The sequence below is a fragment of the Macrobrachium rosenbergii genome, chromosome 21 (genome assembly GCF_040412425.1).
Source record: "Macrobrachium rosenbergii isolate ZJJX-2024 chromosome 21, ASM4041242v1, whole genome shotgun sequence".
In the NCBI taxonomy this organism is placed as follows: domain Eukaryota; kingdom Metazoa; phylum Arthropoda; class Malacostraca; order Decapoda; family Palaemonidae; genus Macrobrachium; species Macrobrachium rosenbergii.
This window is the reverse complement of record NC_089761.1, coordinates 54,509,847-54,531,847: the sequence shown is the minus strand read 5'-3', so window position 1 is coordinate 54,531,847 and position 22,001 is coordinate 54,509,847. Positions and strand designations below refer to the sequence as shown.

At 35.6% G+C, this 22,001-nt stretch overlaps 1 protein-coding gene across 1 annotated transcript in view; it reads left to right on the top strand.

The window, feature by feature from the left end:
• The first annotated feature begins 4,850 nt into the window (after positions 1-4,850).
• The window catches only part of LOC136850198 (solute carrier organic anion transporter family member 74D-like), a 387,330-nt gene continuing 370,179 nt past the window's right edge, over positions 4,851-22,001 (top strand). The window contains 1 exon segment of the mRNA XM_067123835.1: positions 4,851-5,014. Coding sequence (XP_066979936.1) covers positions 4,993-5,014 — 22 coding nt within the window. The 5' untranslated portion in view covers positions 4,851-4,992.

The following is a 22,001-nucleotide window of genomic DNA, read 5'->3' as shown; positions in this document are numbered from 1 at the left end:
CAAAATGACAGTATCTTCCTTCAAGAATTTTCGTGTAATGGATGCTGGTAAATATCTGTGTTGAAAGCATCCGCCTCCTGTTACATCAGAAAGATATTCGAACATGAAACATTTTTGCCGCTTTCCAACTTTATATTACTCGATAAAAGTTTCCAAGGTTTTGCATCACTTTCAGCAAGCTTTAGATGTATCTTTAAATGAGGTTATGCTTTCAGAATGGGATTCAGTGTTGTCATAGTTTGTAATGTGTGTGTATGTTCTTGTGTATAAAAATGTATCTAAAAATATGTCGTTGATGTGTGCCTGCCCTCTTCTACCGTGTGTGAATAGGTACGCCATCGCTCAAGCAGCAGACCCAAGTAAGTATACAACTGATCCTTGGCTCGTAATGGGAGTACCCATCGTCTTCATACTGGGCCGGGTGTTAGTGGCACTGTTCCAACCAGTTCTCCCCCTCATATCTCTCTCTCTCTCTCTCTCTCTCTTCTCTCTCTCTCTCTCTCTCTCTCTCTCTCTCTCAGTTTTTCACTCTCACTTTTCCTCCACGTGCACATTCACTTATGTCACTGCATAGCTAGCTACATTCTTCGTACGAAATCCCCCATGCATAAAAGGCCGGGGATTATGCAGAAAATGGAATTAAAAGACTTCTGCTAAATATTTTTAACACCCAAGGACATACTGTTGTCATTATGGTATGATTTTATTCTCATATAGTTTTTAAGGATGCAGACTAGCATATGTATTGTTGGCGTAAGTTCTGGTATGTAAATTATTTAAGCATTCCAGTGTTAGTGCCTAGCCAGGTACTTAACCCAACACAAATAGCTCTGATTTAGCACAAATTGTACATATGGGGTGGCTTTCTTGTCTGAGAAATGAGTGAAACTTCTTTTGGTTATCGGCCTCAAAACTCCAACCTATTCGAGTCCCGCGTGTGCATAAGTCCTTTTCACTGAACTAGAGCTTTCTTGCATTTTTTTTTTGTGTGTGTACATCGAATCTAAACTTTTAATCTGTAATTTAAATTAACTAAAGGTGCGAGCCCAGCCTGTCACGTTTATACGAATTCGGAGGAGCTCACTAGCATAACTTGAACATTTACAGGGAATCTTCGCTCACTTGTATTGAATTGGCATGCAAGTCAGAGCCCACTTGCGCTGTTTAGATCTTAACTTAGAGTCTATTTTTTTACCAGCCGCTCTTTGCTTGTAACCATTACTAAAAGCATTACTTAAACCGTTACATTGAATCGGAGTCCACTTGGTTTGTTTCAAAGCATTTTCCTCTTGATGTGAGCTCACTTGCATCATTGCGACCTTGACATTAAATCTAAGATGACTTCGTTGCTTCGACATTTATATCTGGAACTTTTAAGTGGGTTGCTCCGACCTTGAGATTCATTCTGAGCTGGCCACCATTGCTCTGTGATATTTATTTTGAAGCTACGCTCATTAGTGAGTTCTCGTGCATTTCTTCAGACCTTGCAAAGTATCTAAACTCATTTGCATTCACTGGGTCTTTGAATTCGTACTTGTATGCATTTATTTTTCTTACTTATCCGCCTTAACCTCTTGATGAAATCTGGTTTCACTTGCACTACCTATATGCTGCACGCTTAAAATAAATCGGAGAGCACTTCAGCTGTTTCAACTTTAACAGGGAATTGGAGGTCAGTTGCCTCGTTACCTCCTTTCCCTGAAATCCAAACATAGCGATCATTTAATAAATAAAAAAATACGAATTTTAAAAAACTTAACTTATTCTGAATTTTATCATTAGTTTTATTTTTCATTTATTTATATGTATGTGAGTATGGTTATTTATAAAATGTATATGAGTATATGTATGAGTATATGTATTTATTTATATGTATATGAGTATATGTATTTAATGTGTGCGTGTGTTGTGTGGAAGCGTATGCTTTTTTGCATATTTAATTTTAACAATTCATTGTCATTATTCGTTTAGTCTCAGTGCTTGGCCAATGGCCTAGACCTGGTACACCATTTCATTTTAATCTTTCGGGTCAGCCTTATGAGAACCGTTAATCAGCTAGTTAAACTATTTTAATATAACAATAATAATTAAGATGAACCATAACTCATTTGCGTAAACTTCAGTCATCAGTGTGAATGTAATACCTTTAGTAACTGGGATATGGTTTTCACATTTCCTACGCATTCCACGTTGACGTTCTTGGGTGGCTGGCTGCGTTTGCTTCGGATTTCAGCTGAGAGAGCCCTGTTTCACCTCATGATTCCGATCTCACATTATCTTTTAGTTTGCGCAGATTTTTTTTTTTTTTTTTTTATTAAACACGGAAGTTATAATTTTATTGCCATTTGAAGTCTCTCTCTCTCTCTCTCTCTCTCTCTCTCTCTCTCTCTCTCTCTCTCTCTCTCTCTCTCTCTCTCTATATATATATATATATATATATATATATATATATATATATATATATATATATATATATATATATATATATATATATATATATATATATATATATATATATATATATATATATATACAGTACTAACAGGACCTCATTAAAACTGGATGGTACCTAGCGGAGATATTTATTCAAGAAAAGTTACAAGCTTTCTAGGATACTTGGACAATGAAGACTATTAGTCCAAGTAGAAAGATTATAACTTTTCTTGAATGAATATCGCGGCTAGGTACCATCCAGTTTTAATGAGGTCCTGTTAGTAATTGTATTAATGGACAGAACAATTGTGTAGGTGATAAAAGTTAATATATATATATATATATACCCTATATATATATATATATATATATATATATATATATATATATATATATATAACTCATAAATCTTTTATACCATTTATATATATTATATATATAACTCAAAATCTTTTTGGGACCATTTCACCTGTTATGTCGTAATGCATATATATATAAACCTATATATATATATATATATATATATATATATATATATATATATATATATATATATATATATATATATATATATATATATATACATATATATATAATGTCTTTATTTATAGATATACATACACATATATGTGTTTGTGTGTGTATTTTATATATTTACAATGACTTATTCTTATTGTACAAGCATGTGCCTGGCATGCAGCCGTATTTTGTTTACATATGTAAGTAGTGCATTCATAATATACATACACGAATAGTGCATATAAGACACTGAGTGAGAGAATACGTAGATGTGCTTTCACTTCTTCAATATTTTGGCTGGTTAAGTGGCAGGTCGATATTATTGAATAACAGCAGTATGTTATAAAAGTATTGGCTTAACCTGTAATTTGCGAGAGGTATGCCAAGTATCTAATGTGAAGCTCAGACCTGTGACGCTGGCTCAGAGAGAGAAAGAGAGACCCTCTGCTTTATTTTAAGGTATTGAGCTCACAGCTTATTTTATTTCTCTCTCTCTCTCTCTCTCTCTCTCTCTCTCTCTCTCTCTCTCTCTCTCTTAGCCCCACCAACGCGTGTGTATATTAGGGTTCACGCAATACTTATTGATTATTTGCGTGATTTTGCATCGTTGAAGATCAAAAAACAATTCAGTTTTTGTCTGCGATTATCGGAGGAAGCATAGCAGTGAAGAAGGTGAAGATGAGCAACGTTACTTCATTTTTGTTTATGACTATTTTACGAATACAAGTTCTATAAAAACGCTTAAAGAAAAAGTTAACCCTCGGAGAGAGTCCGCGAGAAATTATCGTGCACCGGCATCTCGGCAGCGTCGTCCTTTTCATTGTCAAGGTCAGCAGTAAAAACAGTGCCACGCTGCCAGACGCGGCCGGGGGGGTTCGATCTGTAGTTGCCAAGTTCACGGTGAATTTCGCTTCCCAACTTTATTTTTCCTTTTTCTTTCTCTCTTCGTTTCCTAGCGGACACACTAAGAATTAGTCAAGCGGTGACTTGTTCGTCGATTAACTGTTGTTGTTGTGATCAGTTTTCTTCCTTACACGGTCTCTCCGGATTGGAATCGAGGGAAGTTGAGTAAGGAAGGGAGAGGGGGAGGGAGAGGAGGGAACCGAAGATGGAGTTGGCATGTGTAGCAGGAGAAAGTGTATAGAATGCTGGGAAGGCGTGACATTGTGGTGCTGGGGGGGCGTGGCAGTTCTGAGGACTCACTGTAACGCAGGTTTTGTGTGATTGTGAGTAAGAGTACTTTTAGTGGCTTGTGGACACTCGCCGCTGAATCATTCCACCTCATTTCTTCATGAAAGTTTGATCTGACAATAAAATGAATGATGAAGAAAGACCCGATGTCTCTTTGAGAGAAGGGACAAACTTGGTCCAAGAACTGACATTCCCAAATGGAAGTAGATCAGTTTGTTATATTATCGTATTCCACCCCCGTACATCCTCTCCTCTCCCACGGGGTTCGTCCCCACTCCGTCCATACGCTCCCCTCCCCCCTTCTCGCTAGCAGCGTGTGCAGCCGTAGTCACTCGTGCTGTGTTAAGAGAGATGGACGTCTGTACGTATGTACTACTGTTGAAACTCTTCGTGTAACTGCTCGGTCAGTCCGGCAGGCAGGCGTGGCTGTTGTTTCTTTCTGACTGTTGTCAAGAACTAACTGGAAAACAGATGTCGCATGAACTGGAAAATGCCGTTTGGATAATGTCACTCGAAGAAAAATGGCATTCGTTTACGAAACACGCTCTGTCTCTCTTGTTATATTAATATAACTTAAGAGGAGGGTCTTGAACTAGTGATTATGTGAAATAATTCAAATTTTAGAACAGCTTATCTGAGTGGACTGCAAACACTTGCCTTTTTTATCTTTTATTTTCTGGTCTGGGAGGAAAACCGTGACTTTTTCGGTGCGCATTTGGTTTATTCTTGTACAGAGTTGAAACTGAAACCAAAAAATTAAAAACCGGGATACACAAGATAGCGGAGAGATAGAGAAAGAACCCAGATAGATAAAGATGCAATCATCTTGCTTATCATCAAGTCATATGCATGACTCATCCGACGGCTCAAGGTGAGAAAGGGGGAAGGGAGGAGACTGATTTAAGGTGTTATAGGTCATAGAGTGTGTTTGTTCGGTTCGGTATTTCTGTGATGAAACTGTTGAATAGGGCCCGAGAATTATACGCTGGATTGCCTTGCATAATTAGGTTGTGAATTATGTCTACTTATGGGATATAAGAGCATATCACGGAGACCCTTTAATTTCTCTCTCATTCCATGTTTTATATATAGGCTATACTATAAATATATGTATGTATATGTAATGTGTGGGGGCGTTATTTGTATAAATGCTTCTTAATTTTGTAATCTGTTAACCATAACCACTGTTCCTTGATATCACTAGCTAGGCCTTTTTACGTAACCGACGATTCTCGTTTTATTGCAAGCTGTTTAACGTTCACAGAAGACCTTTAGTAAGATGTAATGCAGTGCATTTGTGTTTCTTTACTATATTGTGATTGACTTCCAAATTTTGCACAGGAATAGTTTGCCGGGAGATGCTGACTGGTCACTCGATGCTAGTCTGTTCGACAGGGTCAGTATATTATAAGAATTAGAATATATGTGCTACACACATATATAAATATTTATATTTATAAATATATATATACACACATATGTGTGTATATATGTGTGTATACATATACATACTCGTGTTGGGCTTCAGTAAGACGGGATGGTATCGATTCCATATTCTTTAATTTACAAAATACAATTTACCAAGTACTGGCTTTCGAAGATCTTCGATCTTCTTCATCGGGTACCGGTGCACTGAGTTGTGCACCGGTAGCTGATGAAAAAGTCTTTGTCTTCCAAAGTTAGTAATTGGTAAGTTGTATTTTGCAAATTAAAGAATATGGAGTCGATACCATCCCGTCTTATTGGAGTCTAACACGAGTAGTATGAATATATATACAGGATATAGTTGTGTGGCTTTTTGGTTATATATATATATATATATATATATATATATATATATATATATATATATATATATATATATATATATATATATATATATACATACACATAGTTAGATAGAACTGCAAAAATTGTTAAATGATAACTTTGAGAGCACATGCCCCGGAGTCCGATGTACGTGGGAACGGAAAAAGTACATTTTATTAAGTGGAAAACGGGCTCAAAGGTAGTGTGTAATATTAAAATTTACCATATGTTGCTTTGTGCTAAAAACAATTTTTGCCTTTTATATTACTATTAGTAAAATTTGCCCCCGAAAATTACCGAGGAATAAAATAAAAATCCAGAGAATGGAATGTCATATGTGGATAACAGATGAGAAAATAGCAAATAGATAAAGGTAAATAAATAAGCTTACAAATAATGACATACATAAAGAGCAGTATTTACGTGGGACGCCAGGTCATTTTTTCATAGAGGTCTGATTATTACAGCAGCTTTATTCTTCAAAGCTGCACTGTTAAGAGGTCTGCTTCAGAAATGTACTTTGAACGAAAACCTTTGGCACTGTACAGTGGACATCTTGGCACCTCAACATTTTGGGGCTGTTGACTCTGAGAAGCGAGTAGCACGAATAAACCCTGAAGATGACCAAGCATGACATGCTCTAAAGAAGGCCTGAAGAGTTGCTACAGTTCTTGGCGAAAAGGGGAGTAAGCAAGCAATTTTGTCTGCAGATTAATGATCCCGGGAGGAGTCCTTAGACCATCTGCACAGGTCAATAGTATTTCAGCGCAGTCGGAACAAGCTATGAACCATGTGATGTTGATAGCGTCATATTTGCAGATGTAGAAACTGCCCTCACGACATTGAGAGCTTTTTTTTAGGTTTGTTGGAGCTGAGTTTCATGTCTTACCGATGACACACTGTCCTGTACCGGAAGTGAGATGTTAGAAATAGTGTATAATTGCTGTAATTGAATAAATACACGTTGGCGCACTTACGAAACAGTTTTCTCATTAGTTTTTATTCTACTGTTTTTATAGTTTTGGTTTTATGAGGTGGTAAGTGGTTATATAAGTTTATATGATTAATGAATAAGTTTAGTATGAACAGTTATATTTGCATTTATGTTAATGTTTATTTCACTGAACAATTTATTGGTTGACGAGAAAACGTGGAACTTTTCTCGTTCATCTGCATCATCGATAAACACTATTTATCGAGAGTTGTTTGTGATAACTAAAGAGGAAAAGAAATCGAAGGAAATTGCTGGTTAGTTAAATCTAATGCAGATTTTTACAAACAAATACAATATTTATCAAGGAAATTTCGAACAAGACTTCATAGCTTATTGTTTGGCTTACCTCTTACATTTGTTGGTCTAGAGCATTACGTGACTGTTTTTATCAGTGTTCTTGTGATCACTTTCTCCATTCAGCATCTCTTATCAAGGCCAGCATCTCATATCGCTCCTACTTGATCTTATCGACCGTAACCTTCGCATTCCCTTGATGGTTGTCCCCTCAGACGCTTGTAAAGCTGTCAGCCTTTTAAGAATGATGTTTACCTTTTTGTCATTTTCTACGTGGCTCGGTAGCTCATGACTTTTTTCGTTTCTTGTTTCAGTCATGATTCATTTTTCTATATTTCTTCTAAGCACCTCCATGTTGATCGATTCCACCTGTAATGAACAGAGGGGCAACGTATTTTATTAACGGTTACGTTAACACTGATATTCGGTTAATGATAATTTCTACGTTTATCCATTGGTCGCTTTGCATAATAAAGTTTTGGAGATCATTTTTGTTCCGTAATTACGGTGTGAATCACACAGGGAACACCTTTTACATTTGCCTTCATAATTTCCCATGTTCATACTTTTACAGTAATATTACATATTACGATATAGTGAACCATGAGAGTTGATAATCTAGGGTGTATATTTTAAACTTTATATGATTGAACACCTTCATTCATGTTGATCATTCGAAATTATGTTTTATTTGTAATTATAAACAAACCATAGGAAATAATCTGTGGCACGACTGCTTGTAATACGAACATATAGATATTTATGTGTGTATGTAGATAGTGCATATCGTTTGCTCCCACTTTGTATTCAGTGAGGGTATTTTTTCTTCAATTTCTTGAATATATGTTCAGATTTTGTTCATATACAAGGTAGGAGAGCTTCATCAGAACACGGGGGACACCATTTGCTAACTCTGAGATCTTCAGTAATTATGAATGCGATTGCATTGCGTCTTGAAGATTGAATTTAACTGAAACAGAACACGTTCATCCACTCAGCTGAGTGAGAAGGGAAACGCAGCCTTGGTTATGGTAAAATAAAATGAACGGAGAAAGCGAAGGACACGAAAAGAGTCAGTTATGGGGTACGTAAGTATGGGACGTCAGCGAATACCGCATAACATTTAAATTTTTTAAGTAATTATAGAATCTTGTTGGAACGATGAATTCGCGTCAGGTGGGTAGTAGGTCCCCCTTGTATTTAGAAGATCAGGGTTGATGTTCGGAGCATCCCGATAATATACAAGTTTTTTTTTTTGTCCTTGGTAATCCCTAGTGGCCTCTTTAGTTATTAGATTGATTAAATTCCTTCCTCAACTTTAAAGAACCAAAGAGGGTTTCCAAATGAATCAGCTATATTGATGTGTAGGAAAAGATTCTGGCCGTGGCTTCCATGAAGTTTTAGCCTTTACTTTTTAATTATGTGTTATCGAAGTTTTCATATCCGTTATCTATTTCTATTCTTATCAGTGTTGTTTTATTCTTGGCTTGTGCAACGGGTTCTGCCCATTGATAATGGTAATGGAGATCTCTCTTGGTTATTGCTTAATGGGCCATTTATATATATTTGTTTGGTGGATATTTTTTCTCATCTGCCTTTCAGAAAATTTTCATTATGATTATGGGCATCTTTTCAACTTTATACTTAGAAATGATTCTTTCCGTTCCTCTTCCTTTTTAACTGGTTAATTCTTATCGTTATTACGGATATTATATTTGCATTGCTTCAGGTATGTTCATTAATGGGGATTGTTTTCTAATGGACAGGGCTTGTTATTATTAATATAAAATTTTATCGTAAAACTCTTGCTTCATAACGTTTCAACCTTTCATTAAACGATTTAAAAAAAATATGTCCCCATTCATGATATACTGGTGGTTTTTTCATCTCGGGGCTCGTGGTTTACCTGAACTTTTCGATGGTCATCATCATTTGTATCCTATTTAATCTTTTTTTTTAATGCTAGCAACAGGTTCAGTCAGCAAGGCTCGGTTTGTTTTACGATATTATTTCTGCTAAATGTTTCTATGGCAGTGGTATGATCTATGGTTATTTGTTATGCTCCACAGTCCATAGTATTTATAGGGGGTTTATAATATCTTTTACATTTCGGATTCATTGTGTCATTGGGCTACGTGGAATGTTTCTTTTGTAAACATTCACTATGGACAGCCCTAATGCTATTATACAAGGCAAGAAAATGGAAAAGAAAGACAGTAACTTTGGGTTATATAGAGCACAGAAAATTAAAACTTTTTTGGGGGGGTGGAGGTCGGGGGGACGGGGTTAGATAGCTCCAAATCTGTAACGGTAAAGGAAAATCTACTGGCACTGCTGATCTCTTCAGATTAAATGAGTTGATGTATTTTTGTGGGTTTAGCGGACGTTTGGCGATGCCACAGATTTTCTTTTCCATTTGATTAAGGTATATTTTGTTTTTCTAGGTTCTCATTTTTTCCCTCAAGAACTAGTGATTTACGCTTTATATCAAATTTCACAATTGGTCTTGTTTACCAGGGATTACGGTATTGATTAATTATTGGAGTTTCTAGTCGTTATTTTCTGAATTTTGGAAGGATGTTCTTGTGTTGTAGAGTCTAAGGAAAAATCTTTCCGGAGTTGATCACTTGACTTTTACGAATTTTTGAAATTTACATACTGGTTATTACCGACGGCCTAAGAACGTCAACTTACGGCATTATGGCCTCATGAATTCATGTTAGATCTCTCTTTTTTTGTGTGTCACTTGTAACGATCGTTCGTGTATTCAGATAAAGTTTCTTGTTATCCTCACTAATGAGATAACTGTCGTGTTGAAATATTTACATCAGTTGCGTGGATCTCTTCTTGAGTAATCATCATATAAATCAGATGATGACGCCTGTTCATGAATTTGTTGTTAATCATTGCGTATCGTCCTCAGGAAGAGACGATCATACATAGATAGTCTTGGGATCCAATATGATTGTTGTCTGTTTGGGACGATCTCGGAGCCATATGTTGATTAACTGGTTCAAGCTGTCATCAGGATTCCAGGATCACTGGTAATTTTTGGTAGGTTTCCATCACTGCCAGAGAGTGAGGGATACCCGTGGGTGTCGTATTGCTACATTTCACTGTTGATTTAGTATAGCACCGGGGTTTGAATTCTTACTGTTATTAATTTATCAAGCATCAGTCGATAGAAATTCTTAAAATTCGGTTGAGATTACAGCTATTTATTATTCTTACCACTATAGTTCTTAAAGAATGTGATAAACTGGTTTGTTAATGTTACAGATCCATTTTTCCAATGATGATCTTACCACTGGTTTGAGTCCGGTTTTAGAAGGTTCCTGTCATTATCAGTTTGTACGAACTATTGATTATTTGTTGATAGACTCCAATCATTTTTTTCTTCCCTTGAGGTCTCAAGGTCATAGTTGGGTAATCAGTAATTAAATTTTTCCTTTTTTTGGGTGTTTTGTGGTACATGGACACCTTTTCAAGTCTTCTCAATTTTTTGTAAATTCTTTTCCTTTAAGGTTTCTTTTCTGTTGAATTTTTCAGCTCTTTCCATTTTTTTTATTGCGTAACTTCATTTTTGCCAGTCATTATCAAATGTTTTTTGCGAACGTCTATGCTTTGATAAACCCAAATCCCCTTCCTGATTTTGGCTAGCGCGATATCGAGTGTGGATGATGTTTTGTAGGTTTTTTTTTTTTTTTTAGTAGAGTTGGTTTTATTCACTTGCTATTTCCCTTGGTATTACTCCATTTCTGCTTTCTTCCTTAGGGTGACTCGACTCCCACATATCTTTCCTGCCCCATTTGGTATTACATGATAACTCGTGGCTAACTCGCGGCATCTTATTTCAGCAACGTTTACCGCCTCTGTCGTTGATGCTGGCATTAGTTGATCGATTAATTGATTTAATACTTTATTACACTGTCGTCACAACAGTGTTGCTACGATGTCATGGTTAAAACGAAGATACTGAAGTTTTCCGGTCCCTCGTCCAGTGGTTAACCAAAGGATCAGATTATTCATGCAACCTCAGCCATTAATGGAAGTATTTTTGCTTTATATTTCGTGATTATTTGTATAAGAAAGTATTTTTTTTTCGAGCAGGCAGTCTTAATTCTTTTTCTATTTTAATCTCTTGAAACATGGAAGATGGATATCTGAAAACGAGAGAGTTCTCTTGTGAATGAATGTCTTTTTTTTTTTTTTTTTTCGTTTTCAGAAGGAGGCTTCTTTTTCTTTACACCATGCATGAAATAGTTATATTTTTAACTGTATTTTTGAATCAACATTGTCCTCTTTATAAATACGTGTGATGTAATATGACTGTAACGTACATATGAATTTCTTTGCACATACAAACACAGATTACATACACACACTATATATATATATATATATATATATATATATATATATATATATATATATATATATATATATATATATACAGTATATATAGGTATATTTAGGTATGTATGTGTGTGTATTCACAAATATGGTTTAATATCCAATTCACCATAACCTGGAAATCACTTACACATAAGGGGAATCTTAATAAATAACTGCTTCGTCACCGGTAGGATTCAAACCGTTGCCGAGTTGAGAACAAAAGGTAGACTGATTTTGGGCATTCTTGGGTGTTACTCTTCCCGAAGTTTAGTAAATTGGACATTAATGCAATATTAGAGGCTTAACTTTTGTGAATATGAAAAAAAGTCGCGCGTGTACATGTGACGAAACAGTCATTAATACAATTTTACACATGACATTTGTAAGCTACAAGCAACTCATTAATATGTCGGATTCACTAAACTTTCGAATTTTTTTATAACCAAAGGGAATTATACGAGATAAGTTGGCCCCGACCATGTGGACTTAGGTATCTCTGTATTCAGAGAATGCACATGCATGATTACAATAACCTATAAGCCTGATATCACCATTGGAGATAGTGATTTTTGCGTTGTCATCATCACGTCGTGCTTGCTTTGATACTGGCTGCGTTCGAGGAATTTGCGCGGTCAGGCTTAGCCACAGGAATTTTCGACCTTAACTTTCTTTGGTGATTTCTCACCTTGGAGGGTACGGATTAAGTAAAAAAAAAAAAAACTCTCTTTGGAGAGGTCTGACTTGTGGATTCTCTAAATTTTGGCCTCGCTACCTTGAAGATTCTTCACCTACATAGCAGATCCCCTCTTAGGAGATGCTCTATATGGTAGATCCTTCAACACAAAAGATTCTCAAGCATGGATATTTCCCACACTGGTTGTCCACGTTTGAATTTTCCCTCCTTATATTAGGTTCCCCACCTTGAAGAATTCTCGCCTTGGAGATACCTTGCTTTGGAGGCAACTTGGGCCACCTCACCTACACCGATGTCGCGTGTAGCTAGTTTACTATTGCTCTAAATGAACTGATGGTATTCGTCAAAGCACGAATGACTTCTGCGTTGCGAGGAGGTTCTCGTGTATAGCTTAGCTTCGATCTGCTGTTTGCTTTCATGGTGTTTCCTTTGGTTGCTGCGTATGTGTTGTGTGGTTATTTCATTTACGCAGTGAATAGGGGGCTCCTTCGCATTGTATATGTGTTATAAACAAATGTGTGTGTACATATAATATATATATATATATATATATATATATATATATATATATATATATAGATAGATAGATAGATAGATAGATAGATAGATAGATATTTGGCAGGAGAGAGAGAGAGAGAGAGAGAGAGAGAGAGAGAGAGAGAGAGAGAGAGAGATCCTGTCGGCAGGGAGTCGGGCTTGGACCCATTTCCTGAGAAATCCGTTGTGCCTCTTTTGACCTAGCAGTGAATAATTATCTGGCAGGTAGTCTACTATGGTGGGTTGCAAAACAGAATGAGAAATACAAGGGTTAGCACCCCTCTTGTCAAAAGATGTGAACCATGGAATCACTCTCTGTATATATATATATGAAATATATATATATATATATATATATATATATATATATATATATATATATATATATATATATATATATATATATATATATATATATATATATATATATATATATACATACATACATATATACATACACACACACACACACACAAAAATTTCTTAAATGACACTCTCCTCTTAAACTAATTTTTTTAGTCAATTTTCTTACGGCGTCAGTAACCTAGATGTTGTGACGCCAGTTTTAGTGACCATAAGTCAATCGTGATACCGTGTTGTTCTCGGATGTCCATGTTAGTAGATGATGTCAGTTTCTAAGATTCATTTTCAACATAAATCTTTTCCTGAAGGAGCATATGAGAATGCGGATCACATTTTTGTGCAGTTGTGGTTATTTGAGCCTTGGGTACGTTTAATACGACGCTTGCATGCAAAAATGAGAGATTCAGGAAAAATTCGGAAGGAGTCTATCCGGGAATATGCTTTCATAGGGTACGATTTGCACAGAAGCGCTGCTTTTTTTTTTTTTTTTTTTTTGCACGGCAGCATACTTTGGGCAGCGATAATCTTTTCAAGTGAGCAATGCTTATTACATTGGTACATATGATTATTGGAATCTCTCTCTCTCTCTCTCTCTCTCTCCCTTCGGGCCAGCCCTAGGAGAGCTGTTAATCAGCTCAGTGGTCTGGTAAAACTAAGGTATGCTTAACTTTCTCTTTTAAGAGAGAGATATAGAGAGAGTGAGAGATAACACCAGTATTAATAATACAATTCCGTTTTAATTTCATATATACTTTTAAAATCCTTCGTTTTCTCTCATTGTATTTAGAATTATTGTGCATCAATGTTTTTATAACAATGAGCAATTGTCAATGAGTAATTGTCCTCGAACACTAGTTTGCATATCAAAAAATTTAAACTTTTCCAACCATCTTCTTAGTTTGTCGACATTTCTGTTCCTTTAAAAGAAAGTCATTGTATGCATAGTATTTTGACCATTTTCTATTGCTAAAGTGCCTTTGTAGATCAAGTAACACTCGCTAGGCCGCTTCATCTAACGTAGTTTACTCCTAGTACCGCGAGTCATCTGGCCTTACGTGTTACAGAAGTCGAGTCTGTTGTTATTTGTGGTGCTTTGTATTCCCCCCTCATTTACCCTCTCAACTTTAGTTACAATGGGTATTCCTCAGGCAGCAGCATAAAAAAATAAGAAATTTAAAACGGTTAGAATGTATGACCAATGTTAACATAAATACTGTTTTATTATTATTATTATTATTATTATTATTATTATTATTGTTATTATTATTATTATTATTATTATTGATGCTGTTGCTGCAGCATCAGGCAGACTGTTGCTAAATCTTCAAAGGTTTGTATTTTTCCTAATAACAGCTACAGTGCTTGTATGATTTTATTAAGAATTTGCTTGTATAAACATTGGTAGCAATATGTTTGTTTAGTATAAAGTTCATATAGAATCAGTCACTGATGGGACGGAAGTTTTGGTTTGTTTTCGGTTTATATATCACTCTATTTATTTAGTCACCTCTTCGAAACTTTTTAGGTAATTATAGTATACGTGAAAATCTGTTTTGAATAAGAACGAAGATGACATGATGGCACATGAAGGTCATGTTTGTGAGAGATGTTTGATTGTCGTGCATCCAAGTCGATGGATAATGCCATGGTAGCAGTTGCAACCGAGTCTTTTGTTAAAGTTACAGAAGATGAGATTCAAATGGTAATATCTTGAGAAAGTTCTTAGAATGGGAACATGCATATCGACCTTTTTTTTTTCTGTTAGTTAATTGTAATAAGATCCCTTGTCGTTCCGTAGTTAAGATACCGTACAACTTACGGGCATTAAGGTATGCGTACAATTTTTTTTTTACTTTGTGTTAATTCATGACATTCAGTTTTTACTGAATAAACTGTATTTTTGTAAGTGTTTGTATTTACATATATTCATACACACAAAAAAATACAATGCTTACTGCAGTTGAGAGAAAAGGAACTTGCCATGGTCAAATATAGGGAGAGATGAGATTACATTCTCTTGATTTCATTGTGTCACTATGACGATCAATAGGTTGCATGAAATTATTCAAGAGGACTTTCTCGATAGCATTGAAGCGTTCTTGAGGCAAGGTTCCCCTCCGCAATAGAAATCTTGCCTAAAATATCAGCATTGTTTAGATTTACAGTACTTTTGTTATTTCATCTGTATTAATAATCATAATAATCATAATATAATAATAATAATTAAGGATGCTTATTCAGGAAACAGTGGTTCAAGCTAGTAGTGATAAGTGTTGTACTGCGCTTCGAATGGGGCGCCAATATACTATTGGATAGCCCTTTGTCATTTTTCTGCGACCCGGTTAAGGAAAGCGACAAGAGAAAGTGATACAGTACTACCAGTAGCAACAGGAGCATGCATGATGTACCTTTTGTACTTCTGTCGCCCCCTCCCCCCCCATCCTGTTTCTGAGAATTGTGTTGAAAGGATAGCATATAGCTGAGTATTGATTACTGAAATTATAGTTAGTGTGACCAATGGCGTGCGTGTCCGTATGTGTCATTGTGTGCATGTGTGTGTGTGTTGTACACGAGTTGAATTACGAGAAGAGAGGCCACGCTGTGGGGGTGTTTGTAAGAGAGAATGCCAGCTCTTTTTTTTTTCGTTTCCTTTTTTCTTTCTTGGTTCTAATGTACCCACTAGTCGCCTCTGTTACTATTATTAGATATTTAGTGCGGGGGTATTATTATTAGCAGTTTTCAGGCGTTAGACACGTGATGGCAGGCGAATTTCTTGTTGTCGCTGCCTTGAACAGTGACTCGATCTTCATTTGCTTCGTTTGAGAGGGAAAGTACTCTTTATCAGCTTATGGCGGCCATCGTTATTGTTATGATACCTCATGCAAATAGAGCGTTGTTGTAACAATACTTCATGCGAACGGAGGTACAAATAAGCATGTTATATGTTCTTATGCATATGTATACACTATATATATATATATATATATATATATATATATATATATATAATATATATATATATATATATATATATATATATATATATATATTTATATATATATATATATATAATTATATATTTATATATATATATATATATATATATATATATATATATATATATATATATATATATATATCAAAGTCGAAGGCGGTTGCTTTAAACCTGATGAACAGCATCGAGTTAGGGAGAAGGAGAATTCCTTGTATTTCCTTTCAATGTACTTTATTATGCTGACGTTTCAGGACCATGTGTCCCATTTTCAAAGCTATAAATTAAAAAAGACAACAGAATTAAGTCAGTGTGTGTATATATATATATATATATATATATATATATATATATATACACACATATACATATACACATATATATATGTATACACACACACTGATTACAACCTAAATACAGTACAATGTTGTGAAATATGTCGTTGATTATTTCTTCAACGTCTCCTGTTTTTATGTCGTTTATTGCTATGAAGACCAGCGCATTTTCCAGCCACGTGTACTAGCCTCACCCTTTAAGTACTTGTTAATCGTTTAGAATATGAACTCGCAATTCAGTCGGTCTTTCGTTCATTTCTTCGTACCCTTTACCCTTAATCTTGTTAACTCTGTGTGTGTGTGTTGCATTAATCCTTAATCATTAGGTAGCTGGCAAGTGTGTTGTCACCTGTAAAGAAGTTCGTTAATGCTGTTAGATTTTTCAGTATCATCAGAGCCAGAATTTGTCATTGTGCCCTTCTCTTATCCATTGTAAAGTATATTATATCGGCAAACAGCTCTCTGTATTTAATCCGGTCTTAATTAGCCTCTCTCTCTCTCTCTCTCTCTCTCTCTCTCTCTCTCTCTCTCTCTCTCTCTCTCTCTCTCTCTCTCTCTCTCGTATAATCGTCCTTAATCTGCTGTCGTGAGTTCAACAAGTTAAGGTAATTAAGGCGTGACACTGCAAGGTGTAATCGTACACACAGATAGATCGCTGTCTCTGTTTGGAATCATTATGTAAGAGTATCGAGAGAGAGAGAGAGAGAGAGAGAGAGAGAGAGAGAGAGAGAGAGAGAGCTTTAAAGTTAAAAATTTAGGTACTTTAACTTCTGTAGGCAGTGAGTTGAGGATTTTTTTTATTTTATTTTATTGCAACAGGTATGCCTTGTGTTCCGTTAAGTACGTAAAGTATGATTAGGAAAATGGGCCGGGGTGGCATATACTTTGTAATTAGTAGGTCTTCGTGTTTCGGGTTACAACCATACAGTATTTCGATGTTATTCTTAATTCTATTCTTCATCTTTTTCCCCTTTCCCTGGATGTTAGTATGTCAACAATTTTAAGACAAACCATCGAAATTAAAAACACAGAAAAGAACTATGAGGGTGGATGAAAGTTCCAAAGAGCCCTTACATATGTCATCTTAACGTTTCAGACAGTAAAAGCCACGTAATGAGATTTACATTAGCCTAGTAGTTGATTAGAATTGTTAGTATACTTCATCTGCTACAAGTATATATAGTCTTCTGAATTTTCGTTGTTCGCTTAAGGTGATCCGGTGAATATTGGTAAATGTGGAGTAACCAGATTTGGTGAATAAATATGTTTATGAAGTTTTGAAGCTTCTAAGAACTGGATAAATTATTGACAATGGATGTTTTGTTGAGGCTGTTTTTTTTTTTTAGCATGGTATGGTAACGCCACCTTCATCCTCTTAAGTTCCTGAAAGGTTTAAGTCTGTCTTTTAAGGTTTTTAATTTGAGAAATAAGTATAAAAGCGACAATTCTTAAAGAGTAGGTGAGCATCTGTGAATCACGATGAGGTCGGAAGCCACCAGATTAAGTAAGGAAGATTTTTTTCTCCATTGTAATTTTGTGTGTATCTTGTAATTGAACATGTGATAGAAATTCTTATGACTGGGAGTTTGATGGAGAACGCCCAACTGCATTCAATTATCCTAATTAAGACACCTTGACAGAATTTCGAATTATGTGTAGGGGAGTTTCGTCAGTATGTCTCGTTCTTGAGTGTTTTATAAAGCGTAGGTTATGTTTTACGTAAATGTCAAATATTTACATGGTAATAACACTACCTCAGCTACACATTCTGCTGTATTTTCCTGCATTTTAATGAGCAGCTATATTTTGGTGGCCGTGATTTGAAAATGTTTATTATTATTATTATTATTATTATTATTATTATTATTATTATTATTATTATTATTATTATTAAGAACTGTTTGGTGCTGTTTACAGTACAAAATATACAATACTTGTAGGCTTACATAAGACACTGATTTATTCAGTAGTGGGACACGGAAACGTTTTTTCTGAGTCTTGGCGTTAGTAGCTGCCGAAATGAAGGATATTTCTGAGCTGTTATGTAATGATAGTTCCTAAGCATTTCGGCGAGGTCGCTGGTTTTTCCGCTTTTGTTTTTTGGCGTTTGTTCTTGTTTCAGTTATCAAAAAATTATTTCGGTTTCATTCACTTATGTTTGTCCAACTTGGAATATTTAGTATAAAGCGTGTATGTAAGTTTATGTCAGTGTGCAGTTTCTTAAATAAATTCAAAGTGAAAGGAGATGGCTTGATATTGCATAAGTAAAGATGATTTTGACATAATTGAAATCGGACAGTACTTCGTAGTAAAGACATCCTAATACCAGGTAAAGTGTCCAGTGATGAGTGTTGTTTTTGGAGGCCAGGTTATCGCTAATGCTGTCAATATGTAATGAGGGGGCGAGATCCTATTGTGGAGCCCAGCCTGGAGAAAAGTTGAAAGTTAAAATGTTGACGATGGTTATCATGCTATTAAATACAGGCGGTTTATTTAAGAAAAAATAAATGGAAAAGAAGCCTGACTGATTCATGCTACTTTACATGGCATATTAACCCTTCTGATACGGCAGTGGGCTAAGTTTGTTCAAGGAACGACAGTGTTATTCACTCTTGTATTTGTGTCCCTATCGCCATGTTGATCTGCTATCCAGTGGCTCTCAACCTTTTGGCCCATGCACCCCTTCACCATATGTCAGAATGTCACCCCCCCCTTTCCAGAATTGTCTGCCGCAAAAGGTGCATTCCAAATAATAAACAAAATACTATCACAAACACAAGCTAGCGGAGAGAAAGCCCATTGTGACCTCTCAGTAGTGCGGACCGATGGACACTGCGTTTTGTGTGGTCCTAGAGCTAGTTTAAGCCTGCCAATCTTTGGTTCCAATTCCCCCCTTGAAACTATGAAACTCCCCCTGGTTGAGAACCACTGTGCTAACCCTTTGCGGTGCTGTTTATAAACGAGATGGGTTTGATTCAAAATCATAGCTCTGTATGGCAACGCATGTAACTCTTCCAACTGTTTTGTATATAAGCAGCAAATCTGTAAGTTTATCTCACTGTTCCTCATCACTTTGCACTGATGTTTTTGTTTATTTTTTGTTATGAAATATTGCGTTTTTATTTCATATTCTGTAAAAGCTTTATTTTACTCCCTATAGAGGTTAAAGCATTTATGCTACATATTGTTTGCTCTTCATTTGACATGTTGAAGCAGTGTAAAACATTTTTCACTTTATTTCAATGTCGCACCTAAGTGAGTTCCTTTCCTCAAAGATTTATGTAGTCGTTCCTAAGAAGCCCCTCTGTTAGTAGCTTGTATTAGAATGCTAGGAAAGTGAGGATCGGAAATATTGAAGTGAATACAATACTGTGTGAGACATTTTATCAAGATTTTGTTCAGTGCAAAAACAGATACGGTGTCTCGCTGAATAGTGACCTTTGTTTATGTGACTCCGTTTATGGAATTCTGTCACTCAGTAGATCGGTTCAGTCCGGTCCTCAGTGCTGTATTTAGTGTGGGAGCGTTTGAGAACAGGAGAAGTCAAGGTTTTCGTGCTAAATATTAATATATTGAAGTGTCGTGGTGGCCGAGCAATATGTTCGTATTTATAGAACTGCGTAGGATAATTCATTACCCAGTAATAGGTATCTGCAGATTTTAGCACAAAGATAGGTATACTTCGTCATGAACAATGCCCGTAATTATGCATTATATAGTGTTTCTGAACGTGTTATTAAAGCGAATTTTATTTAGTTTTATTGATTGTCCTTGGAGGACTCTCTCTCTCTCTCTCTCTCTCTCTCTCTCTCTCTCTCTCTCTCTCTCTCTCTCTCTCTCTCATTACCTTTCCTAGCTACATCCTCTCGGTCTCCTCCCTCTCTTCTTCACGCTTCTTGTTCTTTTCTGCATCCAGCATTACATTTTACCACATAACAGGCATTCCATTTGAAGCTCAGAATGAAATTGCTTTCGCGTAACGCAGGTTTGTTCGTCTGCTTTTCATTTCAACTTTTAGCTTCATGATATTGAACGATGGAAGTAAGATTACCGTAAGGAAATTGTTGGCTTATAATTTTTTGCTAGTGGTCTGATGGGAGCAAATGAATTGTCATGGCGCTTATGTAGAATCGAAAGACACAGAACAAAAAAACTTTCATTTGCCAACACGCTCAGACAATATAGGCTATATATATAGTATACACATATATATACATATTTATATGTTTGTATGTATATATATATATATACTGTATATATATATATATATATATATATATATATTATATATATATATATATATATATATATATATATATATATATATATATATATATATATATATATATATATATATATATTATATATGTACTGGTATTGTATTTGTGGTCACCTATGGTAATTTTTTAATCGTGTCCTGATTTTACTTAAATGATTATCGTACTTCTATTAGCAGTTATTAGCCGATGGATTTTTCGCTAAATTTAAAAGCCTCAGTCACAGATATTGCTCTGATTTGATTATTTATTGAAATATTAAGAGCAAATAAGCATTCATTAACTTATTCTATGTTCAGATCAAATACTGGGACTATAGTTTTTGGTCGTGTCCCTCATGTTTTGGGTGTATATGTAGTGCCTATTATCGATCTTGTACCCTCCAAGGTCGCACTGCGCACGCGCTGTCAGGGATTATTTGGATGCACCCCTGCGTCTTTTAGGCCTATTCACCCTCTTCCTTCGACGGGGCCTCCTTAGGCCCTTCTACACATCGTGTCTTTAGGCTCTCTCTCTCTCTCTCTCTCTCTCTCTCTCTCTCTCTCTCTCTCTCTCTCTCTCTCTCTCAAATCACCCGTGTGGGATCCCCCGAGACACCTTTGTGATACTGGTGTACTCTTTGATCTCTAGAGAAATATGTAGGGTCTTATTGTCTGTTTTTCTTAGTCTTTAGTTTTTAATAATTAGCTCCTGAAATTATCCCGCATTTACAGTGCATCTTTGATTCGGTTGCATGTTTTAAACTAATTGACGAACTTTGTTCTACTCTTTATTTCTGTTTCCGTTTATCGTCTTAATCTCATGACCAGATGTTGTGCGTCGTTCGTAAGTTTTGAGTTTTTAAGAAAATCTTTTCACCGTTTTTTTTTATTGCATTTTCAGTATTTGTCTTTTCATATGTTTTCCTGAGAAGACATCCTGTTACAGTTGGCAAAAAAAAATAACTTGTTCGTCTTTAAATATTGAAGTCATTGTTTGTCATTATTTTGTATATTGTACATAATTATATTCAAGTAGTAACCTCCCAAGAGTTTGGACGTTTTATTTGATTAACCTCAATTGGAACATTTTGAGTACATTGTTGAGCTCTCAACAAATATGATTTCTTCTTCGTAATATTCAGTATTTTTAGGGTGTTAATCCTGGCACGATTAGATTAACCTTAGTG